This window comes from Pelodiscus sinensis, chromosome 16, assembly GCF_049634645.1.
Source record: "Pelodiscus sinensis isolate JC-2024 chromosome 16, ASM4963464v1, whole genome shotgun sequence".
NCBI lineage: Eukaryota > Metazoa > Chordata > Testudines > Trionychidae > Pelodiscus > Pelodiscus sinensis.
Genome location: NC_134726.1, coordinates 15,570,780 through 15,588,648, shown reverse-complemented (window position 1 = coordinate 15,588,648; position 17,869 = coordinate 15,570,780). Strand labels below are relative to the sequence as shown.

The window sequence follows — 17,869 nt, the reverse complement described above, 5'->3', positions numbered from 1 at the left end:
GCTAATATGGCATAGGCCTGCCTTATGGAACAGTGTGTCTCTTCATTGCTCATGGATTGCTTAGGACAGGGATTGTGACTCAGATAATTCAGCTGTCTCTCCCCCCTGTACGGGATGTGCTGTTGTGCATAGAAAGGGCTCTCCACATACCAACATGGGGCGAAAAGCAATTTGCTCATTAGTGATGGCTACTGCTTTGAAGAAAGGATATCACTAACTTTTAAGTAAAGAAAAAAATGAGTTTTAAAGGCACATCAAAGGCCATTTCTGTGTTGCTTACTCCAGTCATTTATGGCTGCATCAGAGTGCTGAGTTCCCTTAAATCCAGTTCAAGCACACCAATCAGATTTAGATTTCAGTCTCCTTGCTTTGTGTTTTGGGTCATAGAAGCAAGTGGAGTTAGGCAGAGAGTCTCTGGAAGGTGGGTCATTTGATGGGATCCTTGTTATTTGTAAACTATTCATAGGAGGGAGACTAAGTTTTATCCTATGCACAGTAAATTGCCAATTATTCTTATTGTGCAATATAAGTACTTTTAATCATCACAAACATAAAATCACAACCTAAGCATTAATACAAAGATTTGTCAAAAATGCTAAAGTTTTAATGGCTTTGTTCTTAGGGAAGAATTTTCAATGCAAAAAATAAATCTCTCCAACAATGGAAAATAGTGATGCTCAGCTATAGTAATGTAACCCAAGCAATATATTCATAAGGCCAATTCTCATAAAAGTGTGTATTCATGAACAAATTGTTGTATTCTGTAGTTATGAGCACTGGTATGATTTGTTTTTTAGACTGAAAATTTTCTGAAGCACAAGATTCGCAGCAGACCAGATCGATCAGAATTGGTCAGAATGCATATTCTGGAAGGTAAGAAGCCTTATGTCCTGTTTTTCAGGAGAGTGGTTCATTTTAGTTTTGGGCTGTTCTTATTAAGGTGCAGGACTCTTTTGCATGCCAATCTATTGTGCAGGTAATTGACTTTCAGGAACTCTGTGATGACGAGTGGAGAGGACTCTTTATCCTTAGACCAAAGGATAGCAGAGAAGATATTCCTGGCCATTACTGTCTTCTCAGCTGTGAGGAAGATGATTCTATAGCTACAGTTTCCCCTAAATAAAAATTGTGTTGTATCATTTAATATTAATTGCTGTATTATCAATCTACCTGAAGGGGGGGGCAGTGTTCCAAATAGAATGGGGAGAGGCTGTTCTCAGTAATGACAGAGTGAGGAGCAATTGTCTCAAGTTGCAGTGGGAGAGTTTAGGTTGGATATTAGGAAAAAACTATTTCTCTAGAAGGGTGGTGAAGCACTAGAATGGGTTAACTAGGAAGGTGGTGGAATCTCTATCCCCAGTGGTTTTCAAGTCCCATCTTGACAAAACCCTAGCTGGGATGATTTAGTTGGTCCAGCTGATTGGTCTTGCTTTTAGGGGTTGGAGTCGATGACCCTCCCGAGGTCTCTTCCAACCCTGTGATTCTGTGATTCTATCTCCTAAGCCAGTAGTGCGCAACCCATGGGTCGCAACCCCCTTGGGGGTCGCAGCTGTCTTCTGGGGGGGGGGAGGGGTCACAGCACTATGATTTGGGCCGGCCGGTATTTTCTTTTCCCAGCTTGGCACCCGATGTACACACGACAGGAGTGGGAGGAGCGGCAGGCGAGCAGAGCGGCATTTAAAGGGGCCACACTTTTTTTTTTCTCAGCCACAATTTTCCCAGGGGTCACAAGTGCAAAAAGGTTGTGCACAACTGTCCTAAGGGATGTATATACATTATACATTGTTGCAGTCTCTCCAGGAAACGGTCTTACAATTTTAAGTGATGGTTTGCTCAGTAGATTAACCTTAATAAGCTCAGTTTTCCATGTTATATTGCCCGGCTGTTCAGGTGAATTTAATACTCAGAAATAATAAAATCAGTTTTTGAATTGGACTGCATTAGTGTGTTTTATTATTGAAATCCCATTGTATGTACAAAAACAGTATTAAAACCAAAGCCAGTTTTATATTTGGTGAAATAGTCTGCTGGTTTTAGTTTTCAAAACATGAACTTGGATTCTACGCTCAGATCAAGATGCTTTATATTGACAGGCCATCTGCATTTTATCATTAAAATTAGCATGCAACAAAAATCTAAGAACCTTCAAAATTACATTTTAAAATTAAGCCTTTTATAGTTAAGAGTTTGTCAGGAGAGGTTCCAAATAATTTACTTTGAAGTTCCACAGTTGAAAAACAACAGCTTAATGCATTTCATTCATATTTGTTCTGGGAAAATGTCATCAACTCAAACATAATCTGGAGAAGTGCAGATGAAATTGATAAACTGGCTATGTCTGGAGACTTCTTCTGGGGGTAGGGCTGAGGAAGAGTTATGTGTAAGCACCCTCTCTACAGACACACGCCTTTGTACCTCTTGTTGAGATGCTGGAATGTCCAAGGCACCAGGGACACCATTCCCTGGAACATTCTGTCTGTCCACTGACATAGGTGTGTCATCACAAGCCCGTTCATCTCCCAGAAGATCTGGAGATGTAGATGGGACAAGCTCATCATCTGAGGTTGGTCTGGTTGTGTACGGTGGGTTGTCTTCCACAGGCCTAAATGCTTCAGCCATAGGATTCAGAGCCAAAGAAGTAGCGCTCTCCCCGTGTCTCTCTGATGGAGTTCGGAATCTGGTCTTCATCCTAGTATACTGCATGGAATCATCTTCCTCTTCAGATTCACTCTCAAAGGTGCTGGGTAAAGGCAGATTAGCTTCACAGGGCCTACCACGCATGTTGGATGGTGGATTTGGCCGGTCACCCCCTTTTCGCTAAGGTCCCATGTCATGGTCCACTTCGTAAGGGGCGCCTACCAATTCTCCCACAGGTAGCAGAAAATTCTGATGCACTGTCTTTACTTGCCCTGACCCAGTTTCTGGTTTAATCCTATAGACCAGTAGATCTCTAAGTTTTTCCACCACCAGGTAAGCCATCTGTCAGCAATCTTGTGCTTGCCAGCAACACCCAAATTTCGTAGCAGAATTCTGTCCCTGGGTTGGAGCTCCTTCAGGCACACTCCTGCATCATATCGGTGTTTATTACGGTCTTGCATTTTTCCAGGCAGCCACTGTAGCCAAGCGATAGGCATTCTGCGGCTTTTCTCTTAGGGTCTAGACTACATACCTCTAGCGACAGAGGCATGTAGATTAGACTACCCGGCATAGGAAAATGAAGCGGCGATTTAAATAATCGCCGCTTCATTTAAATTTACATGGCTGCCGTGCTGAGCCGATCAGCTGTTTGTCGGCTCAGCGCGGTAGTCTGGACGCTCCACAGTCGACATCAAAGGCATTTGTCGACCTCCCAGGTATGCCTCATCCCAGGAGGCCAGAGGCATGTAGTCTAGACGTACCCTTAGTCGGGAGGCATACTACAAGTGTGTCTCATAGCTCTCGTTATCCCCTGATATTCCAAAGCATATGTCTATAAGTAGTATTGGCTCTTGTCCAAACATCATGAAGTATGGACTGACCCCTATAGCATCACTCCTTGTAGCATTGTAGACATGCACCAAAAATGCAACATGCTGGCTCCAGGATGCCTTCTGGTCTGGGCGTAACATCCCCAGCATATTTAATAGAGTCCGATTGAATCACTCGGGCTAAGGATCACCTTTGGTAGGTAAGGTGTTGTTCTGGACTTGTTTAGCAATCAGTACAGTGACCTTGTCCTGGGCTGCTGCTGGTAGAGTTATAACTCCACTGTGGACCAGGACCCCTTCATGGAGCTCTCCTTCAGCCAGTTGTTCTACCACGGCAAATGCTCTTTAATTGCCCTTCAGCCAGGTAGTCATGACAAGCACTTCCTGCGCAATGCTTGCGGGCACTACTAAGGGGGTCATGCCCACATACCTCAGTGTACCCATCAGTACCTCAGACATTTCCTTTTGAGCATCCTCAATTTTCCTATAGGCTTCAGCACAAAGGGTATAGATCATCAGAGTGTCCAAATACTGGTCCCCAGCCCGTTGTCTGCAGTACTCTGTGAGCACCTTGAAGAGACTGGATTTGGTCCCTATCAGCACACACATCAGAGACCCCTTTAGGGTCGGGGCATATCAAGGCAGCTGAGTCTACGTCTTCTTTTACTCCTGCCACCTCCTCAGGGAATTCCAGGTGCACTATGACATACCTTTCATAGGGGTATTCATTCATGCTGAGACCTCACAGGCCAAGGCCAGTCAATGGCTGGGTAGGCAGGTACCTGAGCATCTGTTGATAGAATGACTGGAATATAATAGTCGCCTGTGATCCAGTGTCAAGCACTGCTTTGCACTCCGCCCCTTCAATCCTCACTGTGACCTCCGTTCGAGGCCCTATCAGTCCTGAGGGGATCCCAGCTGAGCAGTCTTTTCTGGGGGATCCTTCAAATCATGTGGGCCTGGGTGGCCTCTATCCCCAGACCCTCTCACAATTGATTCTCAGCTTTCCATAAACTAAGCTGGGATTTTCCTCATTTTGGCAATTGGCGGCACTGTGCCCATCTTGACCACATGGTAGCAGAAGAACGGTCCTCTCCTCCTTTGCCTGAGTGGGATGGGGGCTCCAGGTGCTGACTTCTCCATCACCACAGCCTGAGGCTCCTTCTCCCTGTAAATCCTTGCTTGGTCAATGACTCTTTGAAACTCAGCCATCTGTTCTGTCAGGACCTGAACTTGTTGGGCAAGGTCTTCTCTGGCATTCGCCATCAGCACGCCGGCTGTTTCTCGGGGTGCGGTGCTGGCTGGCTCAGGTGTCTGGGCCTCCCAAAGCTCACTGGCAGTCTGCCTTTCCTCTTCCTCTCTGACCTCTTTTATCAGCTGGGAGTAACTTGGGTGGTGTTCCTGTCATTCTCTTAGCCGGAGGTAAAGTAGAATTGGGCTGTAATACTGAGTTCCTCTTACAATTTGAGCCAGTCTGGTCTGGTTCATTTGCTCAGCAGTCACTGCTCCCCTAATGACAGCTCTCTGTAGCAGCCTCTCCAACCTCTGTATATAGGTCAAGACCTTCTCTCGCCGGCACTGCTTAGCATTGCGAAAATTACAGTAACTGTCTTCAGGGCCCTCTATGCTCCAAAGGTGTGAGTGAGGGCCTCTAGGCAGTCCTTTACACTGACCTCAGGCTTAGCCAGCTTCAAGGTGCAAGTCACATCTAAGGCTGGGTCCCTGAGACTCTCTACTAAACATCTTTGCCTTTCTCTGTCTGGTACAGCCCACTGCTCTAGCATTTCAGTGGTGTGCTGTAGCCAGGTGTCGAACTCCTCTTCCCCAGGAAATAACCTTAACTTGCAGTAGGACCTGGCCCTAGCATAGGGCAGCACACATTTTTCCAATATCTGCCCCAGGGCTTCTGCCCAGTCATTGGCTGAGGCTGCTGCCCCTGAGCTAGAGACTTCTGAGCCAGGGCCCAACAAACCTGACAAATTAGCCATGATACAAACAGTAATTTCCTCAAACACACAACACAATTATTTCCCACTTAGCAAATCACTCAACGTGTGCTTGCGAGGGGTACTGACCCAGTGATCCTGGATGAGCCCCCAAAATGTAACCCTTCTGTCAGGTAGTGCCAGCAGCAGCCAGGGCTGGGTTCAATATCTAGGGGTCCCTTTTCATCCATCTCACACAGAACCGGCTCGAGCCCCCACCCAGTAGCCTGGGAAATTCACACACCCCTGGGCGCCTCTGAGAAGCAATGCTTCCCCACTCGCAAGCACAGACTCTGAGTGTAGAAAAGAAACTTCTAATGAAAGGGGGAGAGAAGTTACATGGCATTCGCTCAGAAAAATACCACAAACATAGTTCCGAACCCCTCACAAGTAACCGTCCGAGCTCAAATGGATTGAGCAATGTCCTTTGCCCCACAGGCTCACTAGTCCAACAATGTAAAGGTTCTGTTCATTTACCCAAACTTTCTCCGTACCCCACGTCAAACACCCCACTTACAGCCCTATCCAGTCAGTGCAGACTCTGACACAACATCCTGATGACTCCATTCATTGAGCCTGAGGCCATGCCACCTTTGTGCTGCTCCTGTGGTCTGCTGTCACCGCCTGCCGCCACTCCTGCCAGCCACCCACCGATCTTTCCTGCCAGACGCTCCGCTGGCCGCCAGCTGCCACTCCTAACAGCCACCCGCCGTTCCCGCCAGCCACTCCTGGCAAGCATGAAGCAGGCTGTCTCAAGCCCTTCTTCTCCCTCCCACCACCAAACTCAGTTCACTCAACTCTGGAAGGGGGAGACTTGTTCATCTGAGACCTCTTACAATGATGGTGTCTCTACTGCAAGCACTCGTGTCATATTTTACAGTTCCCACATTTCGGGGTACAGTAGCATGATTTGTGACCCCCACAACAACCCAAATTAGTTACACTACATCACATTCCATTCTAACAACGGATCCTCCATCAGCCCTGGCTGAATTGGGTTTACATAACCACACCTTGGATTCCTTCTCCATCCTAGCATGAGCTGTATTTACATATCAACAGTTAACAGAGCTAACCAATTTGGTCTGGTAGCACTTTATAGACTAACAAAACATGTAGCTGATATCATAAGTTTTCGTGGGCACAGCCCACATCATCTGAAGAAATGGGCTGTGCCCACGAAAGCTCATGTTACCATCTACATGTTTTGTTGGTCTATAAAGTTCTACCAGACCATTTTTTTTTTCTGTAACAGACTAACTCGGCTACCCCCTTGAAGCTCCTAACCAATTTGAGTGAGCATACCCACCCCCATAGCACCTCTTTCCTTTAGCTGGCTGATAGCAAGCAGTAGTTCAGCCCCTGCTTACAGTCAAATGCAAAGTTGTATTATCTTCTTATTGGTCCTAGCAAAAGAAAGAAATTGTAAGTTGTTTTACTTACAGGCAGTCCCCGACTTACGCGGATCCGAGTTACGTCAGATCCGCACTTACGAACGGGGCAAAGCCTCAGAAGCGCGGGACCCCGCCACGGCTGCGGATTTGCTCCCGGTGCCCCTGGTCTGCTGGGGACCGTCTTCAGCAGACAAGGGGCACCGGGAGCAAAGCGGGTCCCACGCCAGAGCAAAGCCTCAGAGGCGAGGCACCCCGCCGCTGCGGCTTTGCTCCCCGTGTCCCTGGTCTGCTGGGGGGGGGCGCAGCTAGTGTGCCCCCCCCCCAGCAGACCAGGCTTTTGTTGTGGACCCTGGGGCAGAGCAGCTGGGGCGCTGCCGGTTGGTCCCGCAGCGCCGCTCTGGGCACTACTGGACCAACCCGGCAGCACCCCAGCTGCCCTGCCCCAGGCGTCCTGATTCAGCCGCTGCTGGTCAGTTTCAGCAGCGGCTGAATCAGGACGCCTGGGGCAGAGCAGCTGGGGTGCTGGTGGGTTGGTCCAGTAGCGCCGAGGAGCGGCACTACTGGAGCAACCCAGCAGTACCCCAGTTGCTCTGCCCCAGGCGTCCCCAAGTTAGCCGTTGCTGAAACTGACCAGCGCTGACTACAGGAAGCCCGAGGCACAGTTGCTCTGCCCCGGGCTTCCTGGAATCAGCGGCTGATCAGTTTCAGCAGCAGCTGACTTGGGGTTCTTAAGTTGAATCTGTATGTAAGTCAGAAATGGCGGTCAGTTTCAGCAGCGGCTGAATCTGGACGCCAGTTCCGACTTACATACAGATTCAACTTAAGAACAAACCTACAGTCCCTATCTTGTACGTAACCCGGGGACTGCCTGTATTTCAATAACAGAAAAAAGGACTTTGTTGTAATCAAACATTCAAAATCTGATATTACCTCTCTAATAGGTCACTATTGATAAAGCTGCTTGTACTAATAAACAGCATTTTGGAATCCTGCCAGTCTGTTGTAGTTTACAGCAAATATTACAAACTTTTTTTATGTTGTGTAGCTTCTGTAGCTACAAATTGCACCCTAAATTGACGATGGGTCAGGGTTCTTGATTGCCTACGACAATGAGGTCATAATTTGGGATCCCAAGGCAGTATCATAATTTAATAATAAAATTAATTATTATTATTATTAAGTACAACTTTTGTTTACTTGCTGTACGTTTTTTAATTTAAATTTTGAATTTTATCTTTTTATGCTGAGTAAATTTATCATAAAAAAACAAAACAGAAAGCCTCCTAAAACCAGAAAGTCTTTCTGAGTTGGCCTTTTTTCAAATGTTTACCTTTTATTAAAAATGTTCCAAACAGACATTGTTGCGATGTCTGAAGAAGTCTTTAAAACTGTTTTATTTAAATAGTTGTGGGTGTATATTATAATCAAGAAAAATAAGATCCATTTAAAGTGTTTCTTTTCTAATATTAATTCTGAGGATAGGTTAGGACAGCAGTGTGCTACCTGAATGGTGGTTGGCCACATGAGTTTCTCTCCTTCACATAGGTAGGCCACAGCAGCCCGCAGGGGTTCTACTTGCTCCCCCCCCCCCCCCCCATATGCGCCCTCTCCCATATGCGCCTCTTGTGCACCAGAGCCCTACACTTACCTCCTCCCCCTCTCTCCCAGCACTTTTGGAGCACACAAATCACCTGATTCATGCTTTGGTTCCACTTTTCCCCTTCTCTCCCAAACCGCAAACAGCTGATTTGTGTTATTCCAGATCTGAAAGGGAGAGGGAGGAGTGGGGATGGATTCGCAGCTCCTCCAAAAGTGCTGTGCGGGGAGGGAAGGGGGAGTAGGAAGTGTGGGGCTCTGGTGTTCTGGTGCATGAGAGGCACATGCGGGAGTGGGGCACTGAGGGAGTCTGCGGGCCGCAGGTAGAGCCCCAGCTACAGGTTGCCCACCACTGGGTTAGGACTACATAGATATTTTTATAACAAAATGACTCTCCAGAAAAGGGCTAAAATGATTTACCAGAGTGCTACAGTTTTTGACATGCGTGAAGGTATGGCCATGAAGAATAAATGCTATTTTGGTGGTCTTAAAATGAGACAAAATAGTTTATAGAATTATTAAAAGTTTTATCTCTTTTAGAGACATTTGCAGAACCCTCATTGCAGGCAACACAGATGAAACTGAAGAGAGCTCGTCTGGCAGATGATCTGAATGAGAAGATTGCTCAGAGGCCTGGCCCTATGGAACTGGTGGAAAAGAACATCCTTCCTGTAGACTCCAGTGTTAAAGAAGCAATTATAGGCGAGTAGAAGAGCTACAATGTGGATCTGCTATCAGTAAAGCAATATGAAAAATTAATAATTTGAATCTTAACTGTGAAGTAAAGGTCAATTTTAAAAATTATTTAATTAGCTATGTATTATAGTGCTTACAGCCTACTAGCACTAAGTTGAGCAAAGTAATACTGTATTTATTCAAACTCCAGTTTTAACTGGATTGGAGTATAAAGCTTATGTTTATACTCTGTTTTACACAAGAGAATCTTTTAATTATTAAAAATGATTACAAATTAATTGAAGCTACATAAATTACTCTTATTTAATCCTCCCATCTTAACGGACCATCCCACTGTAGCCTCAGATATACTGAACGTAACTGTTTTCATTCTTTCTGAGAAGACCATCCACACTGAGCCTACGTCTACACTGCAGCGCTATTTCAGGATACCGGAGGTATCCTATAATAGCTATTCTGTATCTTATTTCAAAAATGTCCCTGTAAACCTCATTCCATAAGGAGTAAGGGATGTTTTGGAATAGTGATTTATTTCAAATTAAATGCAGTGTAGACAGTGCCAAATTTTTAAATAAGCTATTTCAAAATTGACTCAAAATAAGCAACGCAATTGGCGTAGCTCAAATTGTGTAGCTTATTTCGAGCTATTGGTGCAGTGTAGATGCATTCTAAGTAACCAGTTTTTGGACCACTGAATATCATTTAAGATGACTTTGATTGTATTAAAAATAATATTTACGTACAAAAATATTGAGCTATAACAATAGTATGCTTGTTGAGTTCCAACATTTCTTGACTTCTCTAGCTAGTTAAATATTGACTTTTGAAAGTAAAGAGTTTATTTTTTGTGAACATCCTAGCAGTTGGACAAGAGAGTTATCCCCAAGCTTTGGATGATTACTCATTTGATGAAGACAGTAGTGATGCTTTATCTCCAGATCAGCCTGCTAGTCAGGAATCCCAGGGTTCAGCAGCATCTCCTGGTGAGCCAAAAACAAGTGACTCGCCATCGTCGGTAACACCAAACACTACTTCTATTACACAGGTACAGTTTATAAATGTCAGAAACAAATCACCAACCTATATATTGTAGTAGTATATTTCAGTAAAGAGAGCACTTTTAAAAAAGCACATTTACCATGACATATTTAACTTTCAGTGAATATTTGTGGTATTTCACTTAAATGGTGCTCATTCTAGATACTATTGATCAATGTTTGAGTAAATATTTGATCAGAGAGGTACTGAAGGCCCCAAACATAGCCAAAAGATACTACATTAGAAGGAGGGAACAAATAAAGAGGATTAGTTGTGTTCTCAGCTTTCTTTTATTTCCCTTATTTTTTCATTTATATTTATTGTACCTTTCCTGCTGGCAACCATCTCTGTCCCTCTTTCTAAGCGATATATTACTCCAGAAATACTTCCTCCTCTTAACCACCAGTTTTCAATTATCACACTGCCAAGCAACCCAATACCTTCAGGTAACCAAACTAAAGTAGGCTGATTTAAGCTTTTAAAAACTCTCAGTACTGTTTGTGTAGGCTGCTTTTCATGTTGATAAAATAACAGGCTTCAACTTAAGCGATGTGTCAAAAACAATTCTTTTTAAATGATTGTGCTGGTTAAAATCCGATTTACTCAGAAATGAACTAGTGGGACTTCTTGGTTCCTGCCTGTATGAACATAGTAGAGGAACAGATGGAGTGAACAAGACCTCCCAGGCCTCCCACCATTATATAAGGTTTGCATTTTACTTTTCCCTTTATTCCACGTACCCTTCCTCCACACTCATAAAAGCAATGATAACTTTGTATAGTTGTCCCTCCACCTACCTTGTAGTACTTAGGACATTGAACAAATAATAAAAATAGTATGGCAACAAAAACCATAAAATATTAAATCTAAACCCACAGATCGCTGTTCTGTTTAAAACAAAAAAATCAGAAAGAGGGATTCCTACACCTTGCAGGCCTTTCTCACATCACATCAACCTTAAACCTCAATCCAGGATACAAATACAGTATATGGAACGTCTTTTGCAGTCAATATGAATAAACATTCGGAAAGTACTTTAAAAATAATACAGTAGGCAACATTCACTCAACTTTCCTTCACACAGAAAAGAGAAAACAGATCGGTTCCTGAAGTATTCCATTCTTAGCTGTTACACTTGAAAAAGTGTTTGGGTAACTTCTGATTTTAGTGATGGAAATGTAGCCGTGTTAGTCTGGTGTAGCTGAAGCAAAATACAGGACTATGTAGCACTTTAAAGACTAACAAGATGGTTTATTAGATGATGAGCTTTCGTGGGCCAGATCCACTTCCTCAGATCAAATAGTGGAAGATTAATTAAGTGAAGAGATCCTAATTCAAACTACCTACTCCGTGCCGCATGTAACCGCGGGCACGGAGTTCGGACTAAGGGGGATTTAAAAATGGCAGCGCCTGGGAAAATGCAAATGAAGCCTGGGATATTTAAATCCCTCATTTGCCTACCTAGCTCGAATTAACAAGCTAGTGTAGACATACCGTAAGGTACTACAGAACCACTCGTTTTGTAAGTTTTTTTCATCTATAAGAGTAATGGTTAACTGCAGTTGCTACTGCAGATATATAAACCATTGTAAATCTATTGAAGTCAGTCAGGGTATGTCTACACTACCCCGCTAGTTCGAACTAGCGGGGTAATGTAGGCTTACCACACTTGCAAATGAAGCCCGGGATTTGAATTTCCCGGGCTTCATTTGCATAAACTGGGCGCCGCCATTTTTAAATCCCTGCTCGTTCGAACCCCGTGCCGCGCGGCTACACGCGGCACAAACTAGGTAGTTCGGACTAGGAAGCCTAGTCCGAACTACCTAGTTCGTGCCACGTGTAGCCGCGCGGCACGGGGTTCGAACCAGCGGGGTTTTAAAAATGGCGGCGCCCAGTTTATGCAAATGAAGCCCGGGAAATTCAAATCCCGGGCTTCATTTGCAAGTGTGGTATGCCTACATTACCCTCCTAGTTCGAACTAGGAGGGTAGTGTAGACATACCCTCTGTGGAGCTATGACAATCTGCATTAGCTGGGGAGCTGATGCTGTGTCTCCAGAAAAGATCATGGAGCTAATTAATATGTTGTTTTCTATATTTATATAATTTTAAAGTAAGGTAGATACTCACTGTTAAGAAACAAAAACAACCTTGCTGTTTCTCATATAACCTAGATTTTCATTTGTTTTCTTGCATTATATATAAAACTTAGATTCTCCAAAGAAGAGTTAAAGCAAGGAAACCTGAAATGCTAAAAAGAATAAAACTAGCAGATCATAGAATCATAGAACACTAGATCTGGAAGGGACCTCAAGAGATCATCAAATCCAGTCCCCTACCTGCATGGCAAGACCAAGCATCATCTAGATCAGGGAGGACAAAAGCCTGTCAGCAGGCTGGATCCAGCCTGCCTAGTTCTTTGATCTACCCTGTGCAGCAGTTCCCGACAAGCCCTTTAAATAGAAGTAGTTGAAAAGGTTTGCTACATCCCCAGCACCTCTGGCGCATTGTCTGGGAGCCAGGATGGAGCGAGCCCTTTCAACTGCTTCTATTCAAAGGGCTCGTGCCTTCCCCACGGCTGCTGTTGACTCTCATTTAGCTTGTGGTCCACTAGGACCTCTAGATCCCTTTCTGCAGTACTCCTTCCTGCAGCCACTTCCCATTCTGTATGTTTGAAACTGATGAAGACATTTAACAGAACCGGTCCCAAAACAAACCCCTGTGGAACCCCACTGTTATGCCCTTCCAGCATGACTGTGAACCATTAATAACTACTCTCTGAGAATGGTTATCCAGCCAATTAGGCACCCACCTTATAATAGCCCCATGTAGGTTGTATTTCCCTAGTTTATTGATAAGAAGGTTGTGCGAGACTGTATCAAATGCTTTACTAAAGTCTAGGTATACCAATTCCACTGCTTCCCCCTTATCCACAAGGCTTGCTATCCTATCAAAGAAAGCTATCAGATGCACCATTACACTCATCTATAATAAGATAATTGGTTTTAAGTTTATTTAAAAAAAATACATGTACAAAAATCAAATGTAGATTTGATTCAGTAGCTTCAAAGTAGTACTACAGTAAAACTCCAATTGTCTGGCATCCAGTGGTCCGGCACCCCCGATAGTCCGGCATCAACTGGAACCCAGAAGTGCTCCGGCCAGCCAGACAATTGGAGCTGCTCCGCGCCACTTCCCCAAGTCTGCTGCTGCTGCTGCAGCTGAAACTGACCAGCAGCGAACTTGGGGAAGCAGCATGGAACAGAGCAGCTGGGGTGCTGCCGGGTTGGTCCTGCAGCGCCGCCCCTCACCTCCCTGCTCCGCACCCGGCAGCACCCCAGCTGCTTTGCTCCACGCCGCTTCTCCAACTCCGCTGCTGCCGCTGCTGAAACTGACAAGTGGCGGACTTGGGGAAGCTGCGGAGCAGAGCTGCTAGGGTGCTGCCGGGCGCCGAGCAGGGGGATGAGGGGTGGTGCTGCGGGACAAACCAGACAGCAACCCAGCTGCTTTGCCTGCCGCTTCCCCACGTCCGCCACTCGTCAGTTTCAGAAGCAGCGGACTTGGGGAAGCCATGGGGCAGAGCAGCTGGGGTGCTGCTGGGTTGGTCCTGCAGCAAAACGGCGGAGGGTTCACCCCACGCCACGCTGTTCCTCGCCGACCCCTACCCCACAGAACCGCATGATTGTGAACCGTTAATAACTACTCTCTGAGAATGGTTCTTTAGCCAGTTACGCACCCACTTTATAGTAGCCCCATGTAGAGCTAGTTTATGTATAAGAAGGTCATGCGAGACCAAATCAAATGCTTAACTAAAGTATAGGTATGCCATGTCTACCGCTTTCCCTTATCCACAAGGCTTGTTGTCCTATCAAAGAAAGCTATCAGAGTGGTTTGACATGATTTGTACTTTACAAATCCATGTTGGCTGTTACAGATTTGTTCTTTACAAATGTTTTGTTCTTTACAAATCCATGCGTGCAGGCAGCCCAGCTCCAGCTACATTTATACAGGCAGTCCCCGGGTTACGTACAAGATAGGGACTGTAGGTTTGTTCTTAAGTTGAATCTGTATGTAAGTCGGAACTGGCGTCCAGATTCAGCCGCTGCTGAAACTGATCAGTTTCAACAGCGGCTGAATCTGGACGCCAGTTCTGACTTACATATAGATTCAACTTAAGAACCCCAGGCATCCCCAAGTCAGCTGCTGCTGAAACTGATAAGCGGCTGATTCCAGGAAGCCCGGGGCAGGGGCTTCCTGTAGTCAGCCACTGGTCAGTTTCAGCAGCGGCTGACTTGGGGACGCCTGGGGCAGAGCAGCTGGGATGCTGCTGGGTTGGTCCAGTAGCGCCGCCACTCCTTGGCGCTACTGGACCAACTCAGCAGCACCCCAGCTGCTCTGCCCCAGGCGTCCTGATTCAGCTGCTGCTGAAACTGACCAGCAGTGGCTGAATCAGGACGCCTGGGGCAGAGCAGCTGGGGTGCTGCTGGGTTGGTCCAGTAGCGCCCAGAGCGGCGCTACGGGACCAACCGGCAGCGCCCCAGCTGCTGTACCACAGGCATCCGGAGCAAAGCCGCGGAGCACGGGGGCAGCGGGACAGCCCAGACTCACTGTAGCTGTCCTGCTGCCCTCGGGCTCCGCGGCTTTGCTCTGCTTTGCTCCCCGTCTCCCTGGTCTGCAGACCAGGGGGACAGGGAGAAAAGCCACGGAACACGCGGGCAGCGGACAGCTGCCCGCGTGCTCCGCCGCTTTGCTTCCTCTCCCTGGTCTGCTGGAGACCAGGGAGACGGCCCCGTTCGTAACTGTGGATCCGACATAAGTCGGATCCGCGTAACTCGGGGACTGCCTGTACTACAGAGCCTCAGCAGGGGTAGGTCCAGTAACCAGCAAAAACCAGAACTCAGCAGTCCTGGCTTGCACCGGGTCCCGAACCGCTGTGCCTCTGCCTTTTAAATGTAGCAAGAGCCACGTGGTAGTAGGTCTGGAAACCAGCACAATCTAGGACTCATAAATCCCGGCTTACGCTGGGTCCCAGACCTGCCCCTGTGGTGGCTCTGCCTTTTAAATGCAGTAAGAGTCATCCGACTCTTTACTACCTTTAAAATGCAGAGCCACAGTGCAAGTGATTCCAGGACATCTGTGGCTCTGCTTCTCTTGCCCTCCCCCTCACACTGCAGAGACACTACTGGGGGCTATTAAGACAGCTTCCCCTAGCACCAGCTCCTGCTTCCTCTCCCCCCTCCCCTCCTCTCTTGCTGCTTCTGATACAGAGGAGGCAAGGGCTGGGGGGAATGAGTAGTCGAGTAGTCACTTGACTACCTGATAAGTCTAAGCTTATTGGGTAGTCAACTACTCGAGTAGTCGCTTACATTCCTCATCCTTATTAGATCGTGGTGCACTTAAACATTCAACCCGCTATCTTGCACATTTTTTTTATGTGCATAAAGACTTTTTTCTGATGTTTACATTCATATATTCTTAATTATCTTCTCTAATTTAAACATGTTTCGATTTTTCAGTGTGAATACGAATAATGATTTTCAGTGTGAATACGAATTATTTTACAGTTATGGAAAGATATAAGGAGGTAACAATTTTAATGGCCCGAGTAATGAGTATTAATTAATTAGTTAATACCTCTTTTGGTTGATAGCTATAATCTAGTGCTGGATTTTCAGAGGGACTTCATATGGAGCTCAGGGTGTTCCTTGAAATTACAAAATGTAAAACTGAACATTTTGCAACATTTTCCTTTTTGTTTGTTTAAACTCAATTTGTACTGGTACACTTATTTTTTTAACCTGAGGCAATTGACTTTTAATATGGTCATCATGACACCCATAAAATTGCAGCTACTTTGCAACATGGAAAAACTGGAATTATTCTGAACCTATTTCCTGACCACCGCCACAATAAAATGCAAAAAAGGTTGCAAAAATCAGCTTCAAGAAAAACATGTCTATTTGAGACAGCTCATAGTGTACATCATGTACGATGCATTGCTTCCTGGGGTGCAAATTGAGACATGAATTAGGCTCCATATGGAGAAAATGTAATGTGCGTTGAGTGAAATGAAAACAAACCACATGAAAACAGATCAGTAAATGAAGAGTTAGGTTCCTTATGAATACTTAAATAAAAATAATCAAAGTAATGTATGCCAAAAACCATTCAAGTGTTAAGTGTTAGATAGATACATGACTGCAACAACAAAACAACAGAGTACTTACAACTGATTTGAAAAGCTCTTCAAATATGGCTTTAAAGCTGGTTGCTGATTTTACACAGCATTTCATGCTCTTTGGCTATGTTTACACTGCAGGCTATTGCCGGCAGAGAGTAGGCTAATGAAGCGCTCATTAGCATTTGTAGCGCTAACATTTGCATGTTCTCTGCCTCCTTTGGCATAAGGATCTTTTGCAAAAGGGGTTTTTGTGCAAAACGGAGCCGTCTACACTTCTTGTTTTTGCGCAAAAAACCTCTTGCGCAAAAAGCATTGGCAGAGAATATGCAAATGACAGCACGACAAATGCAAATGAGCGCTTCATTAGCCTACTCTCTTCCAGCAAAAGCCTGCAATGTAGACATAGCCTTCTATATATACATCTAGAAGTAAAAAACAGCTCTGCGACAGGGTGAATCAGATGGTTATCTTCATGTTCCTTCGAAATATAAGAATAAATTCAGCTGTGAAACATGAACTTGAGATATTGATCTTTCACTTTGTTAAGTTCCTCTGACAAACTTTGCATTTTATTACAACAGAAATTATAAAGAATATTTTAAAAGCAATGAAATATAGTCAGGACTCTTTGAAGACTTCCTCCTGCCCATGTTTCCTTCCTCCTGTACGTGTTTCTGGGCCTTAGAGAACTAAAACATTTATGACCCTTAGAGCAGATTGAGTAGTGACTAAAAAGTCATTTTGCTTTCTCCTAACATGTTTATATTTGGTAAGGATCAGGTATTTTGACCTAGTTGTTTTAAATGTGTCTAGTTATAACAACACTGCCACTTACTAATAATTTTCTTCAAGACAATTTCTGAACATTGAATGGCATTGCTTGATGAAGCAATGTAAAATGAGTACTTTCCTAATTTACTCAAAATCCGCTGTTAATCTGATGCATGTTTACTTTCAGTGAATAGAAAAAGTGCAGAAATAATACATCTGTGATGGGAAATAAGAGATTTTTTCTTTTATCATTGTCTATACGTATGTCTTTTAAGAAACAGAGATGTAGCAACCAATCCTCAATTAAAACCTGTTAAATTAGAAAACATTACAAGAAAGTGAAGGACACTGTTTGTGCTTCCCTCTTCCTGCTTCCCCATCCCATTTAGAACTATTATAAACATGAGGAGTTCATCAAGCTCCATGTTTCGTATCATTAGCAGCCCTTTCAATTTTCAGCTCATTGTCATCATGACAGTGGGATTATTCAGATAACACAATGTCTGCTTGAGAGAGAGAGCAGTTTGGTTCCTAGTATCAGTGAAATTGCATGCCTTGTTTGGGGTTTTTGTTGGTTTGTTTTGTCTTGGCTTGGTTTTTTTTAATAGTACTAATAAAAAGGTGTACTACCCCTCCCCCACCCCAGCCAAAAAAAGAAATGTTGACTGGCTAAGCCAGGGAATTACATAGGAGTGCCGCTTTATATTTAGTTCCTTGTGTCATTGCTCTCTGATGGGTGTAGA

At 44.8% G+C, this 17,869-nt stretch overlaps 1 protein-coding gene across 17 annotated transcripts in view; it reads left to right on the top strand.

Annotated features, from left to right (window-relative positions):
- MRTFB (myocardin related transcription factor B) overlaps positions 1–17,869 on the top strand; it is a 266,743-nt gene that overhangs the window by 195,880 nt on the left and 52,994 nt on the right. For 15 of the 17 annotated variants that reach the window (XR_012896130.1, XM_075899337.1, XM_075899334.1 and 12 more), the window contains 3 exons: positions 798–873; positions 8,983–9,144; positions 9,999–10,183. Coding sequence is in view for 16 of the 17 variants with exons in the window: in XM_075899337.1 (XP_075755452.1) it covers positions 798–873; positions 8,983–9,144; positions 9,999–10,183 (423 nt within the window). In the remaining variant the exon portion in view is untranslated. The remainder of the gene's footprint in view (positions 1–797; positions 874–8,982; positions 9,145–9,998; positions 10,184–17,869) is intronic. The other 2 variants (XM_075899342.1, XM_075899343.1) reach the window with 1 other exon arrangement.